The following is a 23,784-nucleotide window of genomic DNA, read 5'->3' on the forward strand; positions in this document are numbered from 1 at the left end:
AATTATGTTTGCTATAAGTAGTTTCTCACTGTATTCTATAAAAGTGAGTGCTTCTGGACTTACAAAATCTCATCTACCTATTATTGGACATCCAAATAGCATCAGGAAAAATTCTAGTTTGTCCTTTGAGGCAAGTTATTTATCCTTCTAGCTTTGCTTCTCTTTCTGACCACAAATTCTCTTTATTATAAAGAGATTTAAATGAGTACAAATATGATGGCCTGCACACTAAAACATCTTATATACATGGTGAAACCAAAGCATGCAGAGGTAGAGAATATAGCATTAGAGTGAGCAATGATTTAGTGTTACTGTTAGATATTCTATAATATGTTTCAGAGAGCCTCTGTATGAGATATTGTAGGATATGTTTGGGAAAACCTCTATACTAGGTCTTCAAGTTATTTAGTATAACAATTGTGAGTAATACAACATGTCTGTGTTGAAGGTGGGCAAGCTGGCACCCATCTCGAAGGTTGCCGGTGGAGTTTTCCATAGTAGATTTTGTATGTTCACGCTGGTTGTCATACGTTGGGAGAGAATTTTATCATCACTGCTGCGCTGCCTGTTGCTGCTTGTGCAATAGGTTATAAGCCCCAAGCTCTAACACCCTAGTGTTTGCTTCTTCCTACTGCTTATACACCCTGCTTATTCTTTTGCTGTGCATCCTCAAATCAACCACTAGCAACAATCAGTAGTCACACTTGCAACTGCATTTTGGCCTACACTCTTGATTTTCAGCAGTTACCTTTGGCTTGTGCACTCGTCTACCAAGTCATCCAATCATTTTCCATTCATTCCTATTTCTATTCTATTCTACATCGATTTCATCAGTGGTCACTATGTCAGAACATGACTCGCACATTCTCAAGCTCATTAAGGGCAACTACCAGTGGAGTGCCCTGATGAAGGCGCATCTGGTTGCTGCAGATTTGTGGGAGGTTGTTGGGCCCGAGGAGGAGGAGCTAATAGCGAGAGGACCAAAGGGAGTGGCAGTGAAGAAGAAGAAGCGTGAGCAGGCATACTGGAAGATCTTGATGAACCTCAGTCCCTCGCAGATGGCTTTCGTGTTGGGTTCAGAAAACCCCGAGATGCATAGGCTGTACTTGAGGAAACTCATAGGTCAGCATCTGTCAACACTATTCTGTCATTGCATTGCTGTTTCTTTGGAGGATGAGAAGGATGAGGCTGTGATGTTGGTGAGGGTTTGGGATGACTTAGGGGAGGTTTTGCATTTGTTTTAATTTTTTCCCTTTCACCTCCTTACCCTCGATAGGTGCTCACCTTGTGGGAGAGTGTTGAAGGTGGGTAAGCTGGCATCCATCTCAGAGGTTACCGTTGGAGTTTTCCATAGCAGATTTCGTATGCTTGCACTGGTCGTTGTACATTTGAAGAGAGTTTTATCATCGCCGCTGCACTATCTGTTGCTGCTTGTGCAATAGTCTGAGGTCAACTGCAACCATTAAAGCATCTGAATGCTTGACCACTATCTGTTATCTAATCTAAGTGCTCCAGTCACGCATCTGTTAGCAGTGCTTTGTACAAGTTGCGTCGGTTTTCAATACAACTTTTTTTGAATGTCCACCTGTAGTTACATTGTAGTTGAGCAGCTGTTAGAAAATTTGTACATAGAGTCTAACCCTAACCTTTGTGTCATTCCTACAAATTCATCCCTAACCTTAGGTCACATATACAAAATTTGTAGTCAAAAACCATTCCCACAGTTTGGGCAAAACCGCTTTACGGTCTAAGCGCCCTCTAGGGCTCATCCTGTATAAGAACGATTCCTTCGTACCTCAGGAATCGTAACTGACATAACTTAGTACAGTGGGACATTGTAGAACACTTACTACATATTATTAGATGATATACTAGGAGTCAGCAATGAATATAATTTCTTACATACATTTTATTACAATGCTGTAGGTACATTTGTAACAGTTTCTAGTGTCATTTTTTGTAATGATTCTTATAAACACATTTGTAACAGTTTCTAGTACCATTTTTGTAGTGATTCTTATAAGCACATTTGTAATAGTTTCCAGTCTAATCTTTTGTAGTGATTCTTATAAGCACATTTGTAACAGTTTCTAGTCTCATTTGTGTAGTGATTCTTATAAACACATGTGTAACAGTTTCTAGTACCATTTTTTGTAGTGATTCTTATAAGCACATTTGTAACAATTTCTAGCACTATTTTTTGTAGTGATTCTTATAAGCACATTTGTAATAGTTTCTAGCATCAATTTTGTAGTGATTCTTATAAGCTAATTTGTAACAGTTTCTAGGGTCGTTTTTTGCAGTGATTCTTGTAGGTACGTTGGTAACATTTTTTATAGTGATTCTTATCAATACATTTATGGCAGTTTCTAGTGTCAATTTTTCTAGTGATTTTTATAAGCTAATTTGTAATAGTTTCTAGTCTCATTTTTTGTAGTGATTGCACATTTGTAACAGTTTCTAGTACCTTTTTTGTAGTGATTCCTATAGACACATTTGTAACACTTTCTTGTGTTATTTTTTGTAATGAATCTTATAGGCACATTTGTTCTTGAAGTCAAAGTAAGTGATCTTGAAAATGTTATAACAAATCAGCACAAAAGAAACTAAAAGACAAATCTTACAGTTTTCACCAGTAGGTGGATTATAATACACATTTTAAATTGGACTTGAGTAAAAGTAATTATTCTAAGGCTGAGAAAAATTGTCAAAAACTGCAAAAACATTGAGAGACTAAGAAACCTTTTAGTTATTACTGTTAGACATTTTGAGACTCAGAAAAATGTGAATTAATCTGAAAAAATTGTGAAACAACAAGTTTCATAGTTTTGACTAGTAAATGTGCTATAAAATGCACTTGAAGCACTTTTAAAATAAAAGTGAGTGCTATTGAACTCAGAAAATTAAAAAATCTGCTTTGTCATTGTCACTAATTGAGTCACAAAATTGCCAGATTTGACATTATCAGGTTACAGTCCTGATGACCAAGCGTGTATTAGAGGCAATTCTTGCTTGGTTATGCGAGAGGTTACCATGCAGGTAACCATATCTGTCACCGGTGGTGTGGTATTCTGTGGTATATACTTTATATACATTTTGAGTCTCTTGAAGTGTTTTAACTTCCAAAAAGAATTTCAAAATTATAAAATAACACAAGTTATTATCTTTACTAGCAAATAAACTATACGATAAATTTCCAGCAAAAGTAAGAGTTTCAAGTCTGAGAAAGGCTGTAAAGACTTTGAAAAATTATGAAGTAATAAATCTTATAGTTTTCACCAGAAGATGAACATTAGGATAGATATTAAATAAATTAAAAATTAAAAAAATGTTTTAAGATTCAGAAATATTATAAAAATTTGAAAAAATTTACAGAATGTGAAAATTTATAGTTATTCTCAGTAAACATACTACAAAATGCTTTTAAATTGAAAGTAGGTGCTTTGAGCTTTAGCAACATAACAAAACAATGTGCTTGTTAATAAACAGATTATATGATAGGTGACAGTTTTCAGGCTTAGATAAATCATAAAAAATGAGGAAAAATTGCAAAATAAGAAACATTGTAGCCACCAGTAGAAGAGATGCTACAAATATGCCTATAAAGTAGAATTAACTACTGTGCAGTTTAAAAATCTTATAAAATGCCCAATCTTATAGTTACTACTAATAAGAAATTATTATAAGACAATATAATTATGGTTCCTGAGGTATAAAGGTATCATTATGGAAGTGATGTAGCAGTGGACACTTGCCTTTGAGATATTCAAATTCTGGGAACAAAATTTGACTATAAAATTTCATATGTGAGATATGTCTAAATTACACTTAAGGGCCTTTACTAGTCGAGATATTGTAAGGTATACCCTAAGCAAATTTGAACTAAGACTACATGCTTTAGAACTGATAAATAATTTGAAACATTAAAGAAGTTGAAATTAGCACAATCTCTAAGATTTCCTTAAAATCTTTCCGGAATCGTTACTGCCATGTGAAGCAATGGCCCACTTCACACAAGTCAATGAACCCATATACAGGTTAAATACATCACTTTGGTTCGCTAAAGGTGTAGCAATCCGAGAGTTATTGAATGTCAGGAGGGTTAGTCAATCAACAGATGTTGAAGTAGAAATCTTAAAACATTTTTTTAATTTGATATTTATTTAAAGTGTGTCCTAATGTTCATCTTCTGGTGAAAACTATAAGAGTTATTAGTGTATAACTTTTCAGAGTCTTTACAGCCTTTCTTAGGCTTAAAACACTTACTTTTACTTGAAATTTATCATACAGTTCATTTACTAGTAAAGACAATAAGTTGTGTTATCTTATAATTTTTTATAATGTTTAGAAAGTTAAAACACTTCGAGAGACTCAAACTGTATATTGCAATACATCTAATAGTGACAATGACAAAGCAGATTTTTATAATTAATTTTCTGTGTTCAATAGCACTCACTTTCATTTTAAAAGGGCTTCAAGTGCATTTTATGGCATGTTTACTAGTCAGAACTATGAAACTTGTTATTTCACAATTTTTTCACATTAATTTGCATTTGCTGAGTCTTAGAATGTCTACTGAGAACAACTAGAAAGTTTCTTAGTCTCTCACTTTTTTTGCAGTTTGTTACAATTTTTCTCAGCCTTAGAATAATCACTTTTGCTCAAGTTCAATTTAAAATGTGTATTATAATCCACCTACTAGTGAAAACTGTAAGATTTGTCTTTTAGTTTTTTTTCTGCTGATTTGTTATAACAGTTTCAAGATCACTTACTTTGACTTCAAGAACAAATGTGTGTCTATAAGAATCACTACAAAAAATGACAGCAGAAACTGTTACAAGTGTGCTTATAAGAATTACCACAAAAAATGAGATAAGAAACCATCACAAATGAGTTTATAAGAATGACTACAAAAGTGACACTGGAAACTGTGAAAAATGTGCCTATAACAATGACTACAAAAAATGAGACTAGAAACTGTTACAAATTATGATTCATGAGGTACGAAGGAATCGTTCTTTATGGGATAGGGCTTCCGCCAAAATCCTGAGGGACAGATGAAACGGCCCCTATGCGTGGGAACGACTTTTCAATACAAATTTGTATGCATGGGCTGCACCTAGTCCTGGGTTAGGTCTAGGGTTTAACTACAAACTTTGTAGTGCCTGTTCTTACTCTACTACATCTTGCATACAGGCGGTCTTTCAAAGTGATTGTAGTAGAAACCAACGCGACTTGCACAAATAGTAATCAACAGAAGTGCCACAGCAGCCATAGAAAACCAATGCATCATAGTCAGTGAAATTATAGAAGCACATACTAATTCCAACACATACAAAGCAGTACCATTGAAATCTGTGAAGGAAATGGAGCATAATGCTCTCTTAAACCAAGTAAATCTGAGTAAAACTCGCTGAGATATCTGAGTTTTGGATTAGAATGCTCAGTGTGAAGTGCAGAAAATTTGTATAAATATCAGAAAATTTGAGAATGACTCTAAAATGCACATGAACATGCTAGATAGGGCGCGTTATTTTTCACAAGCAGTGCACATTGTTTTTTTCTTAAAGAAACAAGGAGAAGTGAGAGAAAACAGAGAAAATGGACTGTAACACTCCAGGAAGTGATTTCGATATTCTGAGAGTAATACCGTAAGATTCAGCTTGAAAATATGGTCAGAATGGCCACTTGGTTTATCCAAATCCGAGCAGAATTGAGAGAACTACAAGCCTGGCAAGTTTGGCTAGATGTGTGAAAACAAGTGCTTTGAGCCAAAATGGATTGTAGCACTGCAGGAAGTCATTTTGGTGTTCTGAATGTGAGACCATCAGATTCAGCTCAACAAACCGGTCAGAATGCATGCTTGGTTCATCAAAATCCGAGTAGAATTGAGTGAGCTACAAGCCATTCAAGTTCAACATCATGGGCTGAGTCCGAAAATCTTGTCCAAATGCGGTAGGCTGACTTTCAACACCCAGCTGAGTTTAGATATTTTGTCGATGGACCTCACTGTTGCCGTGCAGTGCCTATACTTGCCAGTCTAAACATTATACTAGACAACAGGCTAGGAGTCAATATATCACTTTGTAGGCTACTGTAGGGCCCTTACTAACTGGTACTAGGTGGTCTACTAGACTATTGTAAGTATCTTACAAAGTGATACTGGATGACATATCTAACTATTGTAGGGTCATTATAAACATGTTTACTAGGACACTTATGAGAGATTACTAGAGACTAATAAAGGTTACTGAAGATTCTTACAAAGTGATGCCAGGTAACATTTCCGACTATTGTAAGCTCATTACAAACTGATACTATGGGATATATTAGGAGCCAGTATCATAAGGTGTTGTTGACTTGCTGAAGATTACTAGACAATATACTAAGAGTCAGTAGGCAACTTTGTAGACTATTTAATGGTACAGCCCTTATCAACCCACACAACTTATCAATATATAGTGGGACATTGTAGGATACTTACTACACATTATTAAACGGCAGTGTCATTTTTTGTAGTGGTTTATATAGGCACATTTGTAACAGTTTCTAGTGTCATTTTTTGTAGTGATTCTTGTAGGCACATTTGCAACAGTTTCCAGGGTCATTTTTTGTAGTGATTCCTATAGGCATGTTGGTAACATTTTTGTAGTAATTCTTGTAGTCACATTTGTAACAGTTTCTGGTGTCATTTTTTGTAGTGATTTTCATAGGCATATTTGTAACAGTTTCTAGTGTTATTAGTAATTTGTAGAGGCACATTTGTAACAGTTTGTAGCGTTATTTTTTGTAGTGATTCTTATAGGCACACTGATAACATTTTTTGTATTCATTCTTGTAGACACATTTGCAACAGTTTCTAAGGCTATTTTTTATAGTGATTATAAGCATATTTGTAACAGTTTCTAGTGTCATTTTTTGTAGTGGTTCTTATAGACACATTTGTAACAGTTTCTGGTGTCATTTTTTGTAGTGGTTCGTATGGGCATGTTAGTAACAGTTTTCTGATATTATTTTTTGTAGTGATTCTTATAGGCATGTTGGTCACAACTTTTATAGTGATTCTTGTAGGCACATTTGTAACAGTTTCTAGTGTCCTTTTTTGTAGTAGTTCTTATAGGCAGTTGGTAAGATTTTTTTGTAGTGATTCTTATAGGTAACATTTGTAACAGTTTCTAGGGTCATTGGTTGTAGTTATTCTTGTAGCCACATTTGTAACAGTTTCGAGTGTTTTTTTGTAGTGGTTCTAGGATGCTTACTAGACATTCTTATACAGTGTCAGTAGAGAATATAATAGACTATAAGGGGCTTATTGATGGTTTCTAGATGGTATGGATTCAGTAGATGATATGGTAGATTGTTGTAAGACCCCTACAAACTGATACTAGGTGGCCTTTCAGACTATTATAAGGCCATACAAATAAACAGTAGATGGCATACCATGCTATTATGAGGTTATTACCATACTAAGCAACTTACTAAAGGTTAGTAAACTATTTAGTAAGATATTGTAGGAGCTTGCTAAACATTACTAAATCCCAAAAATCATAAAAATATCAGATAAATTGTAGCATGACTATAGAATCTAAAATTCTAAGACACTTTTATCAGATAGTTACCTTGGAGTAGGTACATGACATAGTAGGCTATTAAGGTGATCCTTATAGAATGAATATTAACGACTTTTTAGTCAGGTTTTTATATAGATTTTATAAAATGGCATAGTAATATCATTTTGAAGCCATTTTTTGGCTGAGTCTTTTAGAATACATACCAGTCACTTTTCAGTAATGTTTTTATATACTTTTTGCAAAACAACATAGTAATATCATTTTGAAGCTATTTTGAAGCTGAGTCTTTCAGAATGAATATTAATAACTTTTTAGTCGTGTTTTTATATCAATTTTATAAATCGACATAGTAGCATCATTTTAAAGCCATTTTTTGGCCGAGTCTTTGAGAATGCATGTTAGTCACCTTTTAGTAATGTTTTTAAATACTTCTTGTAAAACAACATAGTAATATCATTTTAAAGCCAGTTTTCAGTGAAGTCTTTTAGAATGTATACTAGTAAGTTTTCAGTAATGTTTTTATATTAATTTTATAAAATGACATAGCAGCATTATTTTGAAGCTATTTTTCAGCTAAGTCTTTTAGAATGCATACTAATCACCTTTCAGTTATGTTTTTATGTACTTTTTAGTAACATTCTTATACAGTTTTGATAAAAAGACACAGTAATATCATTTTAAGGTCATCTTTTACGTAATTCTACTCAGAGATACTTAGCAATATGTTAGACTATTATCAGGTAGCTACAAATAAATCAAAGTTTACACTATACTAGATTATCAACTGATAGTGGTATGTAAAAGGTTGATAGGTGATATAGCAGACATATAAGACTTATGTGATAACATAACATATTGGTGTTGTAAAGGGCTTTGCATACTCTAATACACTATTATAAGGCTTTTATAAACAACTATCAGGTGACATGTTAAGTAAGTCATGGCTATGATATTGTTAGAAGCTTACCATATATGACTAAGCAATATACCAGTTATTAAATAACACTGTAGACTATTATACTGCTTTTATTTAAAAAGCACTAGCATTTTCTTGTAACTTTTTTGTACAGACATATAGATGACATGCTGAACTATCGCAGAACTGTTGCCAAATATTCTTAAGTAAAATATTAAATGAATAGCATACTAAAATATTGTAATGCAGTTGTTGATGATACCTAGAGTAGTCAAATAATATTTTAAGTTATTCTAATACTTTATTTCTTTTTAGTATTTGTATAAAATGAATTTATACATAAATTTAGTTGAAATAAAAACAGAGTTTCAAAGCTTCAAAAAATGATACACTGACAAGAAATACTTGAGTTTTTTATACTTATTAGTATCACATGCAATTTTAGTAGATTTTCATTTAAAGTGACTGTTTTGAGTGAATACAAATAGCAAAACCTTAAATAGATATTAAATAAAAATACAAGATGCTATGCAATGCAATACAATGAATCACTCTTCACAAGTAATTAACTACTAAAGAGTAATATAGAATAATTAAAACATGTAGAAATAATTAGATAATAAGAGGAAGGCAGGAACACAGAACCTCAGGAATTGTTCCTGCCATGCAAAGCAGTGGCTTACTCCCCACAAGTTTGCTTATAAGAATAACTACAAAAATTGACCGTAAAAACTATTACAAATGTGCTTATAAGAATCATCGCAAAAAATGACACTAAAAACTGTTACAAATGCGCACCTACAGCATTGTATTAAAGAAATTGTACTCTCTACTGACTCCCAGTATGCCATCTAATGATATGTAGTAAGTGTCCTACAATGTCACACTATAATAAGTTGTATGAGTGGACCTTACAAGGTTGCCTACTGACTCTTAGTGTATTGTTGAGTAATATTCAGCAAGTAAACGATAGTCTATTATACTGGCTCCTAATATACTCCTTAATATCAGTTTGTATTGAGCTTACAATAGTCTGTATATGTCACCTGATGTGACTTGTAAGAATTTTCAGTAACCTGCAATAGTGTCTAGTAATCTCTAGTAAGAACACTAGAAATTGTTACAAATGAGTTTATAAGAATCACTACAAAAATGGCACTGGACTACTTATACAAAAAGTATCTGCAGTACTACACAATAATATGAGATTGTCCATTGGCTAGATAAAGTGAAACAATGTCCGGGCAAGGTAAAGGTAAGGAAGTAATAGGTATGGGAAAGCTGAGTAAGATTGTGAGAGATAATCAGTACTAATGGAGATAACAAGTCGTGTATCAGGACAAAGTGGAAATAAGGCAAACACACATATCAGGCATGTGTAATAAAGGAAAGGTCCGATGTTAGATCCAGTGTAACCCTAGAATAGGGGTTATGGTCATTTGGATAAGGAATCAGAGGTTGCGCTCTGATGAGTCACGTGATAGGTCATATGGTCTGGCAAAGTAAAGGGAATGAAAAAAGAAAAAAGTGCCATAACTGAGAAGCGTTGTAATATTACACAAGCAGCAGGTGGTGGAAGACACTCAGAATGATGGGGGGATATGTAGGCTTGTTCACCAGCCTCTAGTGCAGAGCAGGGGTAGTGGTAACCTGCAGAGATTAAGGGTAGGAGTACTAAAGGGTAGGGGTACAGGTACAATTGTATCAACCCTCCATACCCATGAGGCACCCGTGTGCTGAATTTGGCTGAGACCATCCTGAAGATCTGCCAGACACCTTCGCAGACTGCCCAGAGACCTCCCCAGTCCTCCGTAACATGTCTTAACCTTATTTTATGAACTACATACTACAATTGGAAGTGCTTAAAAAGGTCTGATCATCCCAGAGAAGTGGGTCCTTCAACCTCATGGCAAAATGGTGTTCAACTCAATCAGAGAAAGCTTCTCAAAAAAAGAAGCGTGTCAATGCTGATCCTGCAGTACCACTGAAACATGACTGACGTGCGTGTGTCGATGACGTTGAAGACGAGAATGATGTTGTCGAGGTGGAGGCACCGATCAACAACACCGCAGATAAGACACCTGAAGAACAGCTTCGTGAGTAATGCATGCATATCAGAATAAAGATGACTTACCCCGTTGTGGCAGGTAAAGCCCAGGAGGATTGGACCTCCCCTGCCTATGCATTCTATAAGCCTGACGTGACAATCGAGTTTGATCCGAAGTCAGCCGCGCACACCCACGTCTTCCATTGTGTGAACTGAGGGTGTAAGATGAAGATATCGAGATGGACAGATAAGGGGGACAAGTCATCGACAAGTAACCTTCGCAAACATGTTCAGAGATGCTGGGGGGAAGAAGCTCTGGCCGCTGCTGACACCATGAAGATGACAGAGGATGTGCACCCGGCTGTGGAGAAATATGCACGATCAGGTTCAATAACAGTGTCGTTCGAGCGTAAGGGTAAAGCCAAAGTTACTTACAGTGTTTGTCAGCATACCTGCACAGAATCTCAGTGAACCACGGTCGACACGGCATCACACTGTCATGACTGGCTGACCTTGCAATAACAGTGCCGAGATAGTGCGTTGGGCATCAGAGAGCCTGCACCCCTTCGCAATCGTTGAGGATCGAGGTTTCAAGACATTGATGAAGACTGGGCGGCCCGAATATTGGATCTCTTCGAGGTGGACAGTGGTGCGAGATGTACATAAAGTCTTCGCTCACTGCCATGCAAGGGCAGTGAAGATGTTGCAGGTCAGTATTATCATTCTACTCAAAGACTGAATATTGAACTTACCGGCAGGAATTCAATGGTGAACTCAACTTTGTGACTAATGTGTGGACATTGCCCAACAATAAGGCATTGGTTGCATTCATGGTGCACCTTCATCACGAAGGTACACTGCTCTGAATGGTGCTGGATGTGGTCGAAATTGCGGATTTGCACAACGGCATTAATCTTGCTGCGATGTTCGCGAAAATGGTCGAGGACTTCAACATTGCTGTTAAGGTGAGTTAGTTGCCTTCAGGGTGTGAACAATCTTTAAATGCTTACCTTGGGTACAGCTGCGTGGTGTTACTGCAGACAATGCATCCTCGAACAACACAATGATCGATGAGCTGTCGGAGTTGCTCGAGGAATTTCAGGGGCAGGCAGATCGCTCACGCTGCTTCGACCACATGGTAAATCTTGTCGCGAAGTCCCTGCTGCATCAATTTGATGTGCCCAAGGGAAAGGCTGATGAGGCACTTGATAAGGCAGAGCGTGCGCTGCGTGAGCTCATCATCAATCTCGATATCGATAACCTTGAGGGCGAGAATGACCAAGAGGAGCTGGCGGACAACGTTGAAGGATTGGAGGATGAGCAAGATGGCCTGTCACCCGAGGAGATTCGGGAGCTCAAGGAGAGCGTGCGACCTGTGAAACTCGTCCTCATGAAGGTCAGTAATTTCACAATGTGCTCAAATACTTACCAGCTAAAGAGCTGGATGCAGCTGCAAAAGATCACGTTGGCGATTATTTGCTCATCCACAAAGCTCCTCCCCATCTGGTTGAAGATCGTGGCCACGTTCAAGATGCTGGAAAATAAGATGCCAAGGGATGTCACAATGAGGTGAAATTCGACCTTCAGGATGCTTGAGTTTGCACTGAGGTACAGAAAGCCTATAGATGTAATTACACAGGACAGGTCGACTAAGCTCAGGAAGTTCGAGTTGAGTGACGAGGAATGGCAGATCACTGAGCAACTGCGTGACATTCTCAAGGTGAGTCACATGTCACCTTGCCCATTACCCACTCACCACCTCCTTCACTCGCAGATTTTCAATGACGCCACATTGTATTTCTCTTGCGCAACCCCGTCACTGCTCATGGACATAATCAATGAGCATTTGACTGACCACTCACTGGACCACAAGTACTTGCCCTGCATTCGCACGGTGATTGGCCTCACCAAAAAGACCCTTAACCGCTACTATGACAAGACCGACCAGTCGAATGTCTACTCAATTGCTATGGGTAAGTGATATCACAATCAAATTTTATACTAACTACTATATTTCACAGTGCTACATCCCTCCCACAAGCTGGAATATTTCAAGAATGCTGCTGGCTGGGAGCCCCAGTTACGATTCCTGAGGTACGAAGGAATCGTTCTTTATGGGATAGGGCTTCCGCCAACTTTTGGGAGGACATGCACTTTTTCCCCAAGGTGTGGGAACGACTTTTCAATATAATTTTGTATGTGAGAGCTGCACCTAGTCCTGGGTTAGATCTAGGATTTAACTACAAACTTTGTAGTGCCTGTTGTTGCCATCCTACAACTTGAGTACAGTTGTTCTTTCAAACTGATTGTAGTGAAAACCAACGCAACTTGCACAAATAGTAATCAATAGAAGTGCCACAGCAGCCACAGAGGACCAATGCATCATAGTCAGTGAAATTATAGAAGCACATGCTAATTCCAACACATAAAAAGCAGTACCATTAAAATTTGTGAAGGAAATGGAGCATAATGCTCTCTTAAACCAAGTAAATCTGAGTAAAACTGGCAGAGATATCTCAGTTTTGGATTAGAATGCTCAGTGTGAAGTGCAGAAAAATTGGATAAATGCCAGAAAAATTTGAGAATGACTCTAAAATGCACATAAACATGTTAGATAGGGTGCCTTATTTTTAACATGCAGTGCATATTGAAGAAGCAAGCAGAATGGAGAGAAAACTAAGAAAATAAATTGTAGCACTCCAGCAAGTGATTTTGATGTTCTAAAAGTAACACGTCAGATTCAGCTTGAAACTGCGGTCAGAATGGCCACTTGGTTTATCCAAATCCGAGCAGAATTGAGTGAGCTACAAGCCTGGCAAGTTTGGCTACAAGTGTGGTAACAAGTGCTTGAAGCCGGTAGTGTCACGTGACCTGCAGGCCATGTGATGTGTGGCTGAAGATAAAACATGCAGAATAAAATGCAAACAAATCGCAGAAATACCAGGAAAATTATGGCATGGCCTTTTGATGATAGTAAACTTGTAGATGTAACTAGACAATGTTGTAAGCCATTGTAAAGTCCTTACACATCCACACTAGATGGCATATTTGAATATTGTAAGGCCATACAAACCAATACTAGAGGGTGTAATAGAATTCAAGAAATGGTATAATGAGGCATTAAAGCAGGCTTCCTAAACACTACTAGACATACTAGGAGTCAATACAACACTTTGTAGGCTATTGTAAGCATCTTACAAAGTGACACTAGATGACATATCTCACTATTGTAGGGTCACATGTTCACTAGGACACTTACAAGAAATTACTAGAGACTATTGAAGGTTACTGAAGATTCTTACAAAGTGATGCCAGGTAACACTTCCGACTATTGTAAGCTCATTACAAACTCATACTACAAAATATATTAGGAGTCAGTATCATTGGATGTTGTTGACTTGCTGAACATTGCTAGGCAATATACTAAGAGTTAGTAGGCAACTTTGTAGACTATTTAATAATGCGGCCCTTATCAACCCACACAACTTATCAATGTATAGTGGGATGTTGTAGGACACTTACTACACATTATTAAATGGCACACCAGGAGTTGGTAGAGGAGTTAGTAGGCGACTTTGTGGACTGTTATCAATGTCTAGTGGAACATTGTAGGACACCTACTACACATTATTAGATGATACTAGGATTTAGTAGATAATATAATAACAATTTATTGTATACATTTTGATGTGTTGCTATAGACACATGGGTTATAGTTTCTAGTGTTATTTTTTGTAGTGGTTCTTATATGCACATTGGTAACATTTTTTGTAGTGATTCATATAGGCACATTAGTAACAGTTTTTAGCGTCATTTTTTGTAGTGATTCTTATAGCCACATAACAGCTTCTGGTGTTATTTTTTGTAGTGGTTCTTATAGGCATGTTGATGACATTTTTTGTAATGATTCTTTTAGGCACATTAGTAACAGTTTCTACAGTTGTTATTTGTAGTGGTTCTTATAGGCACATGTGTAACAGTTTCTGCTGTTATTTTTTGTAGTGGTTCTTATAGACACATTGGTAAGATTTTTTATAGTGAGTCTTGTAGGCACATTAGTAACAGTTTCCCCTGTGATTTTCTGTAGTGGTTCTTATAGGCACATTAGTAACATTTTTTGTACTGATTCTTGTATACACATTAGTAACAGTTTCTAGTGTCATTTTTTAGACTGATTCTTATAGGCACATGTGTAACAGTTTCTGCTGTTATTTTTTGTAGTGATTCTTGTAGGCATATTAGTAACAGTTTCTAGCATAATCTTTTGTAGTGATTCTTTTAGACACATATTTGTAACAGTTTCTGGTGTCATTTTTTGTAGTGATTCTTATAGGCTTGTTGGTAACATTTTTGTAGTGATTCTTATAGGCACACTTGCTAGTGTCATTTCTTGTAGAGATTCTTATATATTAAGAGTCTGTAGATAAATTTGTATACCAATGTAAGGCTCTTATAAACTCATACTACTTAGTGGAGTAGAATATTGTAGAATGCTTACCAGACATTATTATATGACATACTAGGAGTCAGTAAAGTATATAATAGACTATTCATGGTTTGTAGGTGGTATATTAGAATTTTGTAGATGACATTGTAAATTGTTGTAAGACACCTACAAACTGATAGTAGGTGGCCTTTCAGACTATTATAAGGCCTTACAAATAAATACCAGGTGCCATACCAGGCTATTATAAGGTCATTAGAGTACTGAGCAACTTGCTAAAAGTTAGTAAACTATGTAGTAAGATATTGTAGGAGCTTACTAAACATTATCAGATCACATTATGGGGCATTGTAAGGTCTCCATTAAAAATGATAGGCAGTATGTCAGACTACTGTAAGGCACTTACAAACTAATATTAGATGTCATACGAAAAATCTGATGACATAGAAAAAAATCCGAAAAAATTATAGAAATATTAGAAGAATTGTGGCATAACTATAGAATCAAAGATTCTAAGAAAGTTCTATCAGATAGTTACCTTAGAGTAAGTACATGACATTGTAGGCTATTAAGGTGATTCTTGTAAGCTGAATATTAATGAATGCCTTTTTAGTCATATTTTTATATACATTTTATACGTTGATAATATCATTTTGAAGCTACTTTTTAGCTGAGTCTTTCAGAATGCACACTAGTCACTTTTTAGTAATGTTTTTATATACTTTTTGCAGAACAACATAGTAGTATCATTTTGAAGCCATTTTTCAGCTCAGTCTTTTAGTATTCATTAGTATGCATTCTTCCAGACTCAGCCAAAAAATGGCTTTAAAACGACAATATATGTCATTTCACAAGAAGTGAATAAGCAATTACTAAAAAGTAACTAGCATGTATTCTAAAAGACTGAGCTGAAAAATGGCTTCAAAATGATATTACTATGTCATTTTATAAAATCTATATAAAACTATAACTAAAAAGTGATTGGTATGCATTCTAAAAGACTCGGCTGAAAAATGGCTTTAAAATAATATTACTATGAGATTTTGTAAAAAGTATATAAAAACATTACCAAAAAGTGACTAGTATGCATTTCAAAAAAATGGGCTTCAAAATGGCTTCAAAATGATACTACTATGTTGTTCTGCAAAAAGTATATAAAAACATTACTAAAAAGTGACTAGTGTGCATTCTGAAAGACTCAGCTAAAAAGTAGCTTCAAAATGATATTATCAACGTATAAAATGTATATAAAAATATGACTAAAAAGGCATTCATTAATATTCAGCTTACAAGAATCACCTTAATAGCCTACAATGTCATGTACTTACTCTAAGGTAACTATCTGATAGAACTTTCTTAGAATCTTTGATTCTATAGTTATGCCACAATTCTTCTAATATTTCTATAATTTTTTCGGATTTTTTTCTATGTCATCAGATTTTTCGTATGACATCTAATATTAGTTTGTAAGTGCCTTACAGTAGTCTGACATACTGCCTATCATTTTTAATGGAGACCTTACAATGCCCCATAATGTGATCTGATAATGTTTAGTAAGCTCCTACAATATCTTACTACATAGTTTACTAACTTTTAGCAAGTTGCTCAGTACTCTAATGACCTTATAATAGCCTGGTATGGCACCTGGTATTTATTTGTAAGGCCTTATAATAGTCTGAAAGGCCACCTACTATCAGTTTGTAGGTGTCTTACAACAATTTACAATGTCATCTACAAAATTCTAATATACCACCTACAAACCATGAATAGTCTATTATATACTTTACTGACTCCTAGTATGTCATATAATAATGTCTGGTAAGCATTCTACAATATTCTACTCCACTAAGTAGTATGAGTTTATAAGAGCCTTACATTGGTATACAAATTTATCTACAGACTCTTAATATATAAGAATCTCTACAAGAAATGACACTAGCAAGTGTGCCTATAAGAATCACTACAAAAATGTTACCAACAAGCCTATAAGAATCACTACAAAAAATGACACCAGAAACTGTTACAAATATGTGTCTAAAAGAATCACTACAAAAGATTATGCTAGAAACTGTTACTAATATGCCTACAAGAATCACTACAAAAAATAACAGCAGAAACTGTTACACATGTGCCTATAAGAATCAGTCTAAAAAATGACACTAGAAACTGTTACTAATGTGTATACAAGAATCAGTACAAAAAATGTTACTAATGTGCCTATAAGAACCACTACAGAAAATCACAGGGGAAACTGTTACTAATGTGCCTACAAGACTCACTATAAAAAATCTTACCAATGTGTCTATAAGAACCACTACAAAAAATAACAGCAGAAACTGTTACACATGTGCCTATAAGAACCACTACAAATAACAACTGTAGAAACTGTTACTAATGTGCCTAAAAGAATCATTACAAAAAATGTCATCAACATGCCTATAAGAACCACTACAAAAAATAACACCAGAAGCTGTTATGTGGCTATAAGAATCACTACAAAAAATGACGCTAAAAACTGTTACTAATGTGCCTATATGAATCACTACAAAAAATGTTACCAATGTGCATATAAGAACCACTACAAAAAATAACACTAGAAACTATAACCCATGTGTCTATAGCAACACATCAAAATGTATACAATAAATTGTTATTATATTATCTACTAAATCCTAGTATCATCTAATAATGTGTAGTAGGTGTCCTACAATGTTCCACTAGACATTGATAACAGTCCACAAAGTCGCCTACTAACTCCTCTACCAACTCCTGGTGTGCCATTTAATAATGTGTAGTAAGTGTCCTACAACATCCCACTATACATTGATAAGTTGTGTGGGTTGATAAGGGCCGCATTATTAAATAGTCTACAAAGTTGCCTACTAACTCTTAGTATATTGCCTAGCAATGTTCAGCAAGTCAACAACATCCAATGATACTGACTCCTAATATATTTTGTAGTATGAGTTTGTAATGAGCTTACAATAGTCGGAAGTGTTACCTGGCATCACTTTGTAAGAATCTTCAGTAACCTTCAATAGTCTCTAGTAATTTCTTGTAAGTGTCCTAGTGAACATGTGACCCTACAATAGTGAGATATGTCATCTAGTGTCACTTTGTAAGATGCTTACAATAGCCTACAAAGTGTTGTATTGACTCCTAGTATGTCTAGTAGTGTTTAGGAAGCCTGCTTTAATGCCTCATTATACCATTTCTTGAATTCTATTACACCCTCTAGTATTGGTTTGTATGGCCTTACAATATTCAAATATGCCATCTAGTGTGGATGTGTAAGGACTTTACAATGGCTTACAACATTGTCTAGTTACATCTACAAGTTTACTATCATCAAAAGGCCATGCCATAATTTTCCTGGTATTTCTGCGATTTGTTTGCATTTTATTCTGCATGTTTTATCTTCAGCCACACATCACATGGCCTGCAGGTCACGTGACACTACCGGCTTCAAGCACTTGTTACCACACTTGTAGCCAAACTTGCCAGGCTTGTAGCTCACTCAATTCTGCTCGGATTTGGATAAACCAAGTGGCCATTCTGACCGCAGTTTCAAGCTGAATCTGACGTGTTACTTTTAGAACATCAAAATCACTTGCTGGAGTGCTACAATTTATTTTCTTAGTTTTCTCTCCATTCTGCTTGCTTCTTCAATATGCACTGCATGTTAAAAATAAGGCACCCTATCTAACATGTTTATGTGCATTTTAGAGTCATTCTCAAATTTTTCTGGCATTTATCCAATTTTTCTGCACTTCACACTGAGCATTCTAATCCAAAACTGAGATATCTCTGCCAGTTTTACTCAGATTTACTTGGTTTAAGAGAGCATTATGCTCCATTTCCTTCACAAATTTTAATGGTACTGCTTTTTATGTGTTGGAATTAGCATGTGCTTCTATAATTTCACTGACTATGATGCATTGGTCCTCTGTGGCTGCTGTGGCACTTCTATTGATTACTATTTGTGCAAGTTGCGTTGGTTTTCACTACAATCAGTTTGAAAGAACAACTGTACTCAAGTTGTAGGATGGCAACAACAGGCACTACAAAGTTTGTAGTTAAATCCTAGATCTAACCCAGGACTAGGTGCAGCTCTCACATACAAAATTATATTGAAAAGTCGTTCCCACACCTTGGGGAAAAAGTGCATGTCCTCCCAAAAGTTGGCGGAAGCCCTATCCCATAAAGAATGATTCCTTCGTACCTCAGGAATTGTAATCAGGGATAACATGGCAACTACGGAGAACATCTCTCAGGTTGATGAAACCAAATGTATCATCACTAGCCATGGGAGGAAAACATACAAGGTCGAGGTCGTTTGTGCGACCAACCTTTCAAAACCATCGGACCCATAGGAAGTCAAGTCACCTAGGTCAGTAATCAAACCTATCCGGTCCAGTGTATATGATGTTCACGTGGAACATTCCAAGGACATGAGCATAAAGAAAAGGATGACTTCCAGCATTGCTCGAATCGTCTGTGTCAGCGAGTAACATAATGTCGCAGTGGGTCATGCGGGGATTGACCATGTCCTGGGAACATCGGACATTGTACGTTGTGTAGTTGAATCGAATGAGACAATGACAGTACATGCGATCGTTCTTAAAAAGAACTGCATCCCGCTCTGGCCAGTTCGAGTCATCAGTCTCTCTCCTTGCGGACAAACCATGTTGCACCGAGGTGGAAGAAGGGTCATGAACTTCATATGACTCGGATGGATTGTTCACCTCAAGTCGAATTATTTCTCACAGTCGTGAAAGGAGATGATCTTTGAGCTTTGGTACAAAGTTCTGGACTTATATATCAGAGTGTTGTGCACCGTGAAGTTGGCCAAAAAATACCTTTATGGCGAGATCGCCTATGTGCTGCTGGAGGAAAAGTCCGATATGCTCCAGATCGTTTTGTGATTTGCCAAGAACGTGATGTATCTCCGGTGTCGGAGCTGTCATCTCATGTTTGCTCTCCCTTGATCTATGCAACTGCTGTTGGATGTCACGGATACGAGCCTGACGTCGCTCAATCTGTGCAATTTGTTTCACATAGTTTTTCCGGCTGATACGACTGTATCTTGCTTTGGACAACCGATGTTCTAGTTCCCCCTTGAAATGACAAGCATGATATCAGCGTTCATTTCTAAGCAAACCTAAAACAATGCATCACTTCAGTCATATATGAGTCAGTTGTTCCACATCTCCTGATTATGCTGGGATAATCCCCTAAGGCATGGTTCTTATAGGTGTTCAAGTTCAGCTTCTTTTTGCGGCGACCCAAAATACTGCAGCGGTTCTGCATGCTGGAGCCAGCAGTACCTGAAGCCCTACTGTTTCGACAAAGATGTGCTTGATATTCTCGTTGCAATTTGAGGGTTGTGAAAGCGGAGCAAGTTTTCTCGTTAAATTGTCGCAACTTCGAGCTGAGGGACACCGTCACCCTATCCAATATGTCCAAAGTGGGGTCAGTGTGCATCTGCAACTTTGCCAACTCGTGCCATTGCGCTAAAGTGAAGAGCAGGTCCAAGAGCCTTCCATTATGAGGCTCATCAAGCAACCCACCGAAAACAGGTACAGCACACTAAAAGTATTCGAATTGAAGTATCACTACCTAGAGGAGGCTCACCACAACTCACCTGTAATAAATTCTCATAATTATGTGCTGCCATGTTTCTGAGTTCAGAAGAATTGGTTGGAAACCGGCAGATTGTGTCCTTGCCAAAGGATGGCACTAGCCTGTAACTACCACTCTCCCTGTAAATCCACGATCTTTGGGACACAAAAATAACTTACTGCCGATCCAGCTCCGCTAGGAGAGCTCTGCCGCCGTGTGACTCGAGTAATCTTAGCAAATGCAGGAACAGCGTCTGCCAAACACCTAACTCGAATTCGTGCATTAGATCGACTACCAGCATCAAAAACAGCACAAAGCCAAGTGCCGATAGCCGATCAGAAAAGGCATTCTATTATAGAATTATTGATGGTCTCCACATATGAATGAAAGACACAAATTTGTACCGAATTTGGAACCAATGACGTCTTCTTGAGTAGGTTCTCCACAGCTGCAGAGTTCACAGCACGATTCCTGTAGTATATAGCCCGCCTTGCTTGGTTAACTAGATATTGCCGATGGCCATCGTCAATCCAAGCTGAAGTAGTGCGACCTTTCATGTCTCGAGATATGCCAAGGTTGTGGACAAGATTGAGCGGTACTAGACAGCGAGAACAAGGGCATTGTCCAAGATTGCGAATGCTAGAAGCAGTATCCTGAGGTCATATTAGTAAATGATTCTGACAACGGTCAGGTTTGTGTACTTCTCAGGATAAGCGGCTGAGTACGTGAAGATGCGAGGGTAAAACCGCCGCTTCACTCCGTCACAGCACATTAAAACGATACTGTGCTTCCAAGTTTCCAAGAACTCATCATCAAGCAGAGCTTTCCATTGAGCATGCAGTAGTTCGCACGCACAAAATGTCATGAATGTGTCACTAGGAGCTTGATTGCCCGCCGTCTGGCCAGCTGCAAAGTCTTTGAACGTACCTGGAAGCTATGCTCCGAGAGAAGTCAGGTATGGGTTTTCATTGAAGGAAACTGTGGGTTAACCTTCTGAAAATAGGCAACATGTTGAGATAGGTGGCAAGAGGGTTTGGAACAATGATATTTGGATTCATTCCCACAATACATATAGAGTGGCCAGAGCTTTGCGTCACCAAAAGTGGTAAGATGAGTGACATCTGACCAGAACATCAATGTGATGATGACCCAGGGAAGGTCACATCCAGGCTCAGGAAGTGAAGTTTGTAGCTCGCGATGAGCCTCAATGAAGGCAGGAGAAGTGTAAAGTTCTCCATGGACGTGAATGGGCTGAGTGGTCTCTTTCGGTTGCCAATATAACTCGTAAGGCTCATAGTGGAAACGTTCTGACACCGTCGGGTTCAACAACTTCTCGTGAATAGCGCTCACCAGATTGCGATGATAGAAACCTTGAATAGTGTAGTCTCGAGGGCTTGCATCAGAGTTGGATGGGACTCCACGGCGTGCCTGATACGGGACTGAAATGGTTACTGGTGTGTGAATCCAGCCAGCATCTTCATCCAACCACTCCTCTGAATCGCCACCGGCCAGTGTAGAATTTATCTCGTCCCACCGTGTGTCTCGTACATCAGAGGAGTTGAATTCCGGATTACCCACTATATCGAGAAGTTCTTTAAAACTAGATTGCGATTTCTGCACTCCGCTGTTCCAGTACCATGCACCCAAGCGGAAAGAGTTTATGTTTGGATATGGATGGAAGGCTGAAGGCAAAGTTAACGGAAGACACGGAACATCTGAAAGGTCGGCTACGTCGGTCAGCTCCTCTGGGTCATGCTCTGGAGGCCCGGCTCTATAATATCGACGGAATAGTCCGAAGACATTTTTCACTGTTGTGAACATCTCTCGCAGGGGAGATAAGATACGTGAAAGGCTAGAAGCACCCAAATCGACTAAATTGTTGCTGCCCGGCGGTTGTAGCACATCACTAACGACAGACGGCGCTGGTGGTTCTGGCAAAGGGTCCCTAAATCTCAAGGGAAGTTAACAGTTTAATCTCTGGGTCCACGGGCGGCACTCTATTAGAGTTAGATGTGAATTGTCAGTGGGAGCAGCATCCTCTAAATCTGCCGCTTGCACCTAAGTACAAACAAATTTAGTTGCACATCTCACATGTAGTAACAGGACCATATGCTGTGCCCCTCGTCCAATGCCAATGCTCATCCGGACATCGTGGTGAATTGATGCGTGTGGACGTCGTCAGCTTCACTAGACTGTACCTCCAATGTTGTTTCGCCTTTTCCAAGACTGCAATCACATTGTAGTGCTCCTGATCGTCACCTGTTGCAGCAGAAAAAGCCGCAGCATCTCAGAGTCTGCATAGAGGAGAGAATAAATCGTCCTGACTGGGTCACTCAGTGTGCCCCTGGTTGGTCGGAGATTATCGAGTCTCTTCAAGGGTTGAAGGATGCCGCCTCTGCACCGCTGTTGGTATCATTTGCCGCCCATTCATCTTTTTTTCAGTGACAAAACTGAGATCATTGGCCAGAAGATACATAACTGGCTTCGCATTTGCACGTGGTGTTTGCAACAGGTGATCAACCCCCCGGAACATTGTATGGTACTTATGACTGCAAGTCAGTGGTGGACTGCTCTGGAAGGCACCTATTACTATGTCAGCTACAAACACAGTAGCATCCAGCCGAAATCGTCTGCAGAAGATATTTCTCGCTTAGCCCCACCTCCTCAAAGTGCAAAGAATGCTTGTCGGGAATACATGCTCAAACAGGGAGAAGTCTCGAGATGTTGTGATAAAGCCGCAGATAAACATCTGACAGACAGGGTCAACATCAATGTGCGCTTTGGCGTGCATGCGACATTCTTGCCTTATGATCCAGATAATACGCTGGTACAACGGGGAAACACCTTCGTGAGCCGTGCCATCGCCGATCAGGACAAGCAACTTTGGGCAGAGGTCGTGTGGGAGTTATCTGTACTCAATTTCCATCTGGATCTTCTCGACCTGGACTGGACAATGGCGGAAGCACATTATACCCATGCTATTCGGAATCTCGCTGCCCAACGCAAAGCTAGCATATGCGACATTTGGAATGGCATCGGTGTACGGCCGATGTGGCAGGAGGACATTGACTACGATCCTCTTGGTTGCCTAAACTGAGAGCAGAGACGCATGGCTGTCAAGAAGATGGCTGCAGTGATGAGCATATGGCCGAATCTTAATGAGCTAGTGTGGTGACCGTGCTAT

At 37.9% G+C, this 23,784-nt stretch overlaps 3 protein-coding genes across 3 annotated transcripts; all 3 read left to right on the forward strand.

Moving 5' to 3' along the window:
* Positions 1–842: 842 nt before the first annotated feature.
* SCP_0903640 (hypothetical protein) lies at positions 843–1,244 on the forward strand (the record flags this gene model as incomplete). The annotated part of the gene is made up of 1 exon (XM_027761597.1): positions 843–1,244. The coding sequence occupies one exon, from the start codon at positions 843–845 to the stop codon at positions 1,242–1,244; it is 402 nt and encodes a 133-aa protein (XP_027617398.1).
* Positions 1,245–11,400: 10,156 nt separating this feature from the next.
* SCP_0903650 (putative AC9 transposase) lies at positions 11,401–13,333 on the forward strand (the record flags this gene model as incomplete). The annotated part of the gene is made up of 7 exons (XM_027761598.1): positions 11,401–11,499; positions 11,556–11,930; positions 11,985–12,103; positions 12,149–12,254; positions 12,309–12,507; positions 12,556–12,628; positions 13,273–13,333. 7 exons carry the CDS (start codon positions 11,401–11,403, stop codon positions 13,331–13,333), a joined length of 1,032 nt encoding a protein of 343 aa, XP_027617399.1.
* Positions 13,334–23,145: 9,812 nt separating this feature from the next.
* On the forward strand, positions 23,146–23,697 carry SCP_0903660 (hypothetical protein; the record flags this gene model as incomplete). The annotated part of the gene is made up of 1 exon (XM_027761599.1): positions 23,146–23,697. One exon carries the CDS (start codon positions 23,146–23,148, stop codon positions 23,695–23,697), a length of 552 nt encoding a protein of 183 aa, XP_027617400.1.
* Positions 23,698–23,784: the final 87 nt, after the last annotated feature.

The sequence above is a fragment of the Sparassis crispa genome (assembly GCF_003851025.1).
Source record: "Sparassis crispa DNA, contig_000008F, whole genome shotgun sequence".
Classification (NCBI taxonomy): Eukaryota; Fungi; Basidiomycota; class Agaricomycetes; order Polyporales; family Sparassidaceae; genus Sparassis; species Sparassis crispa.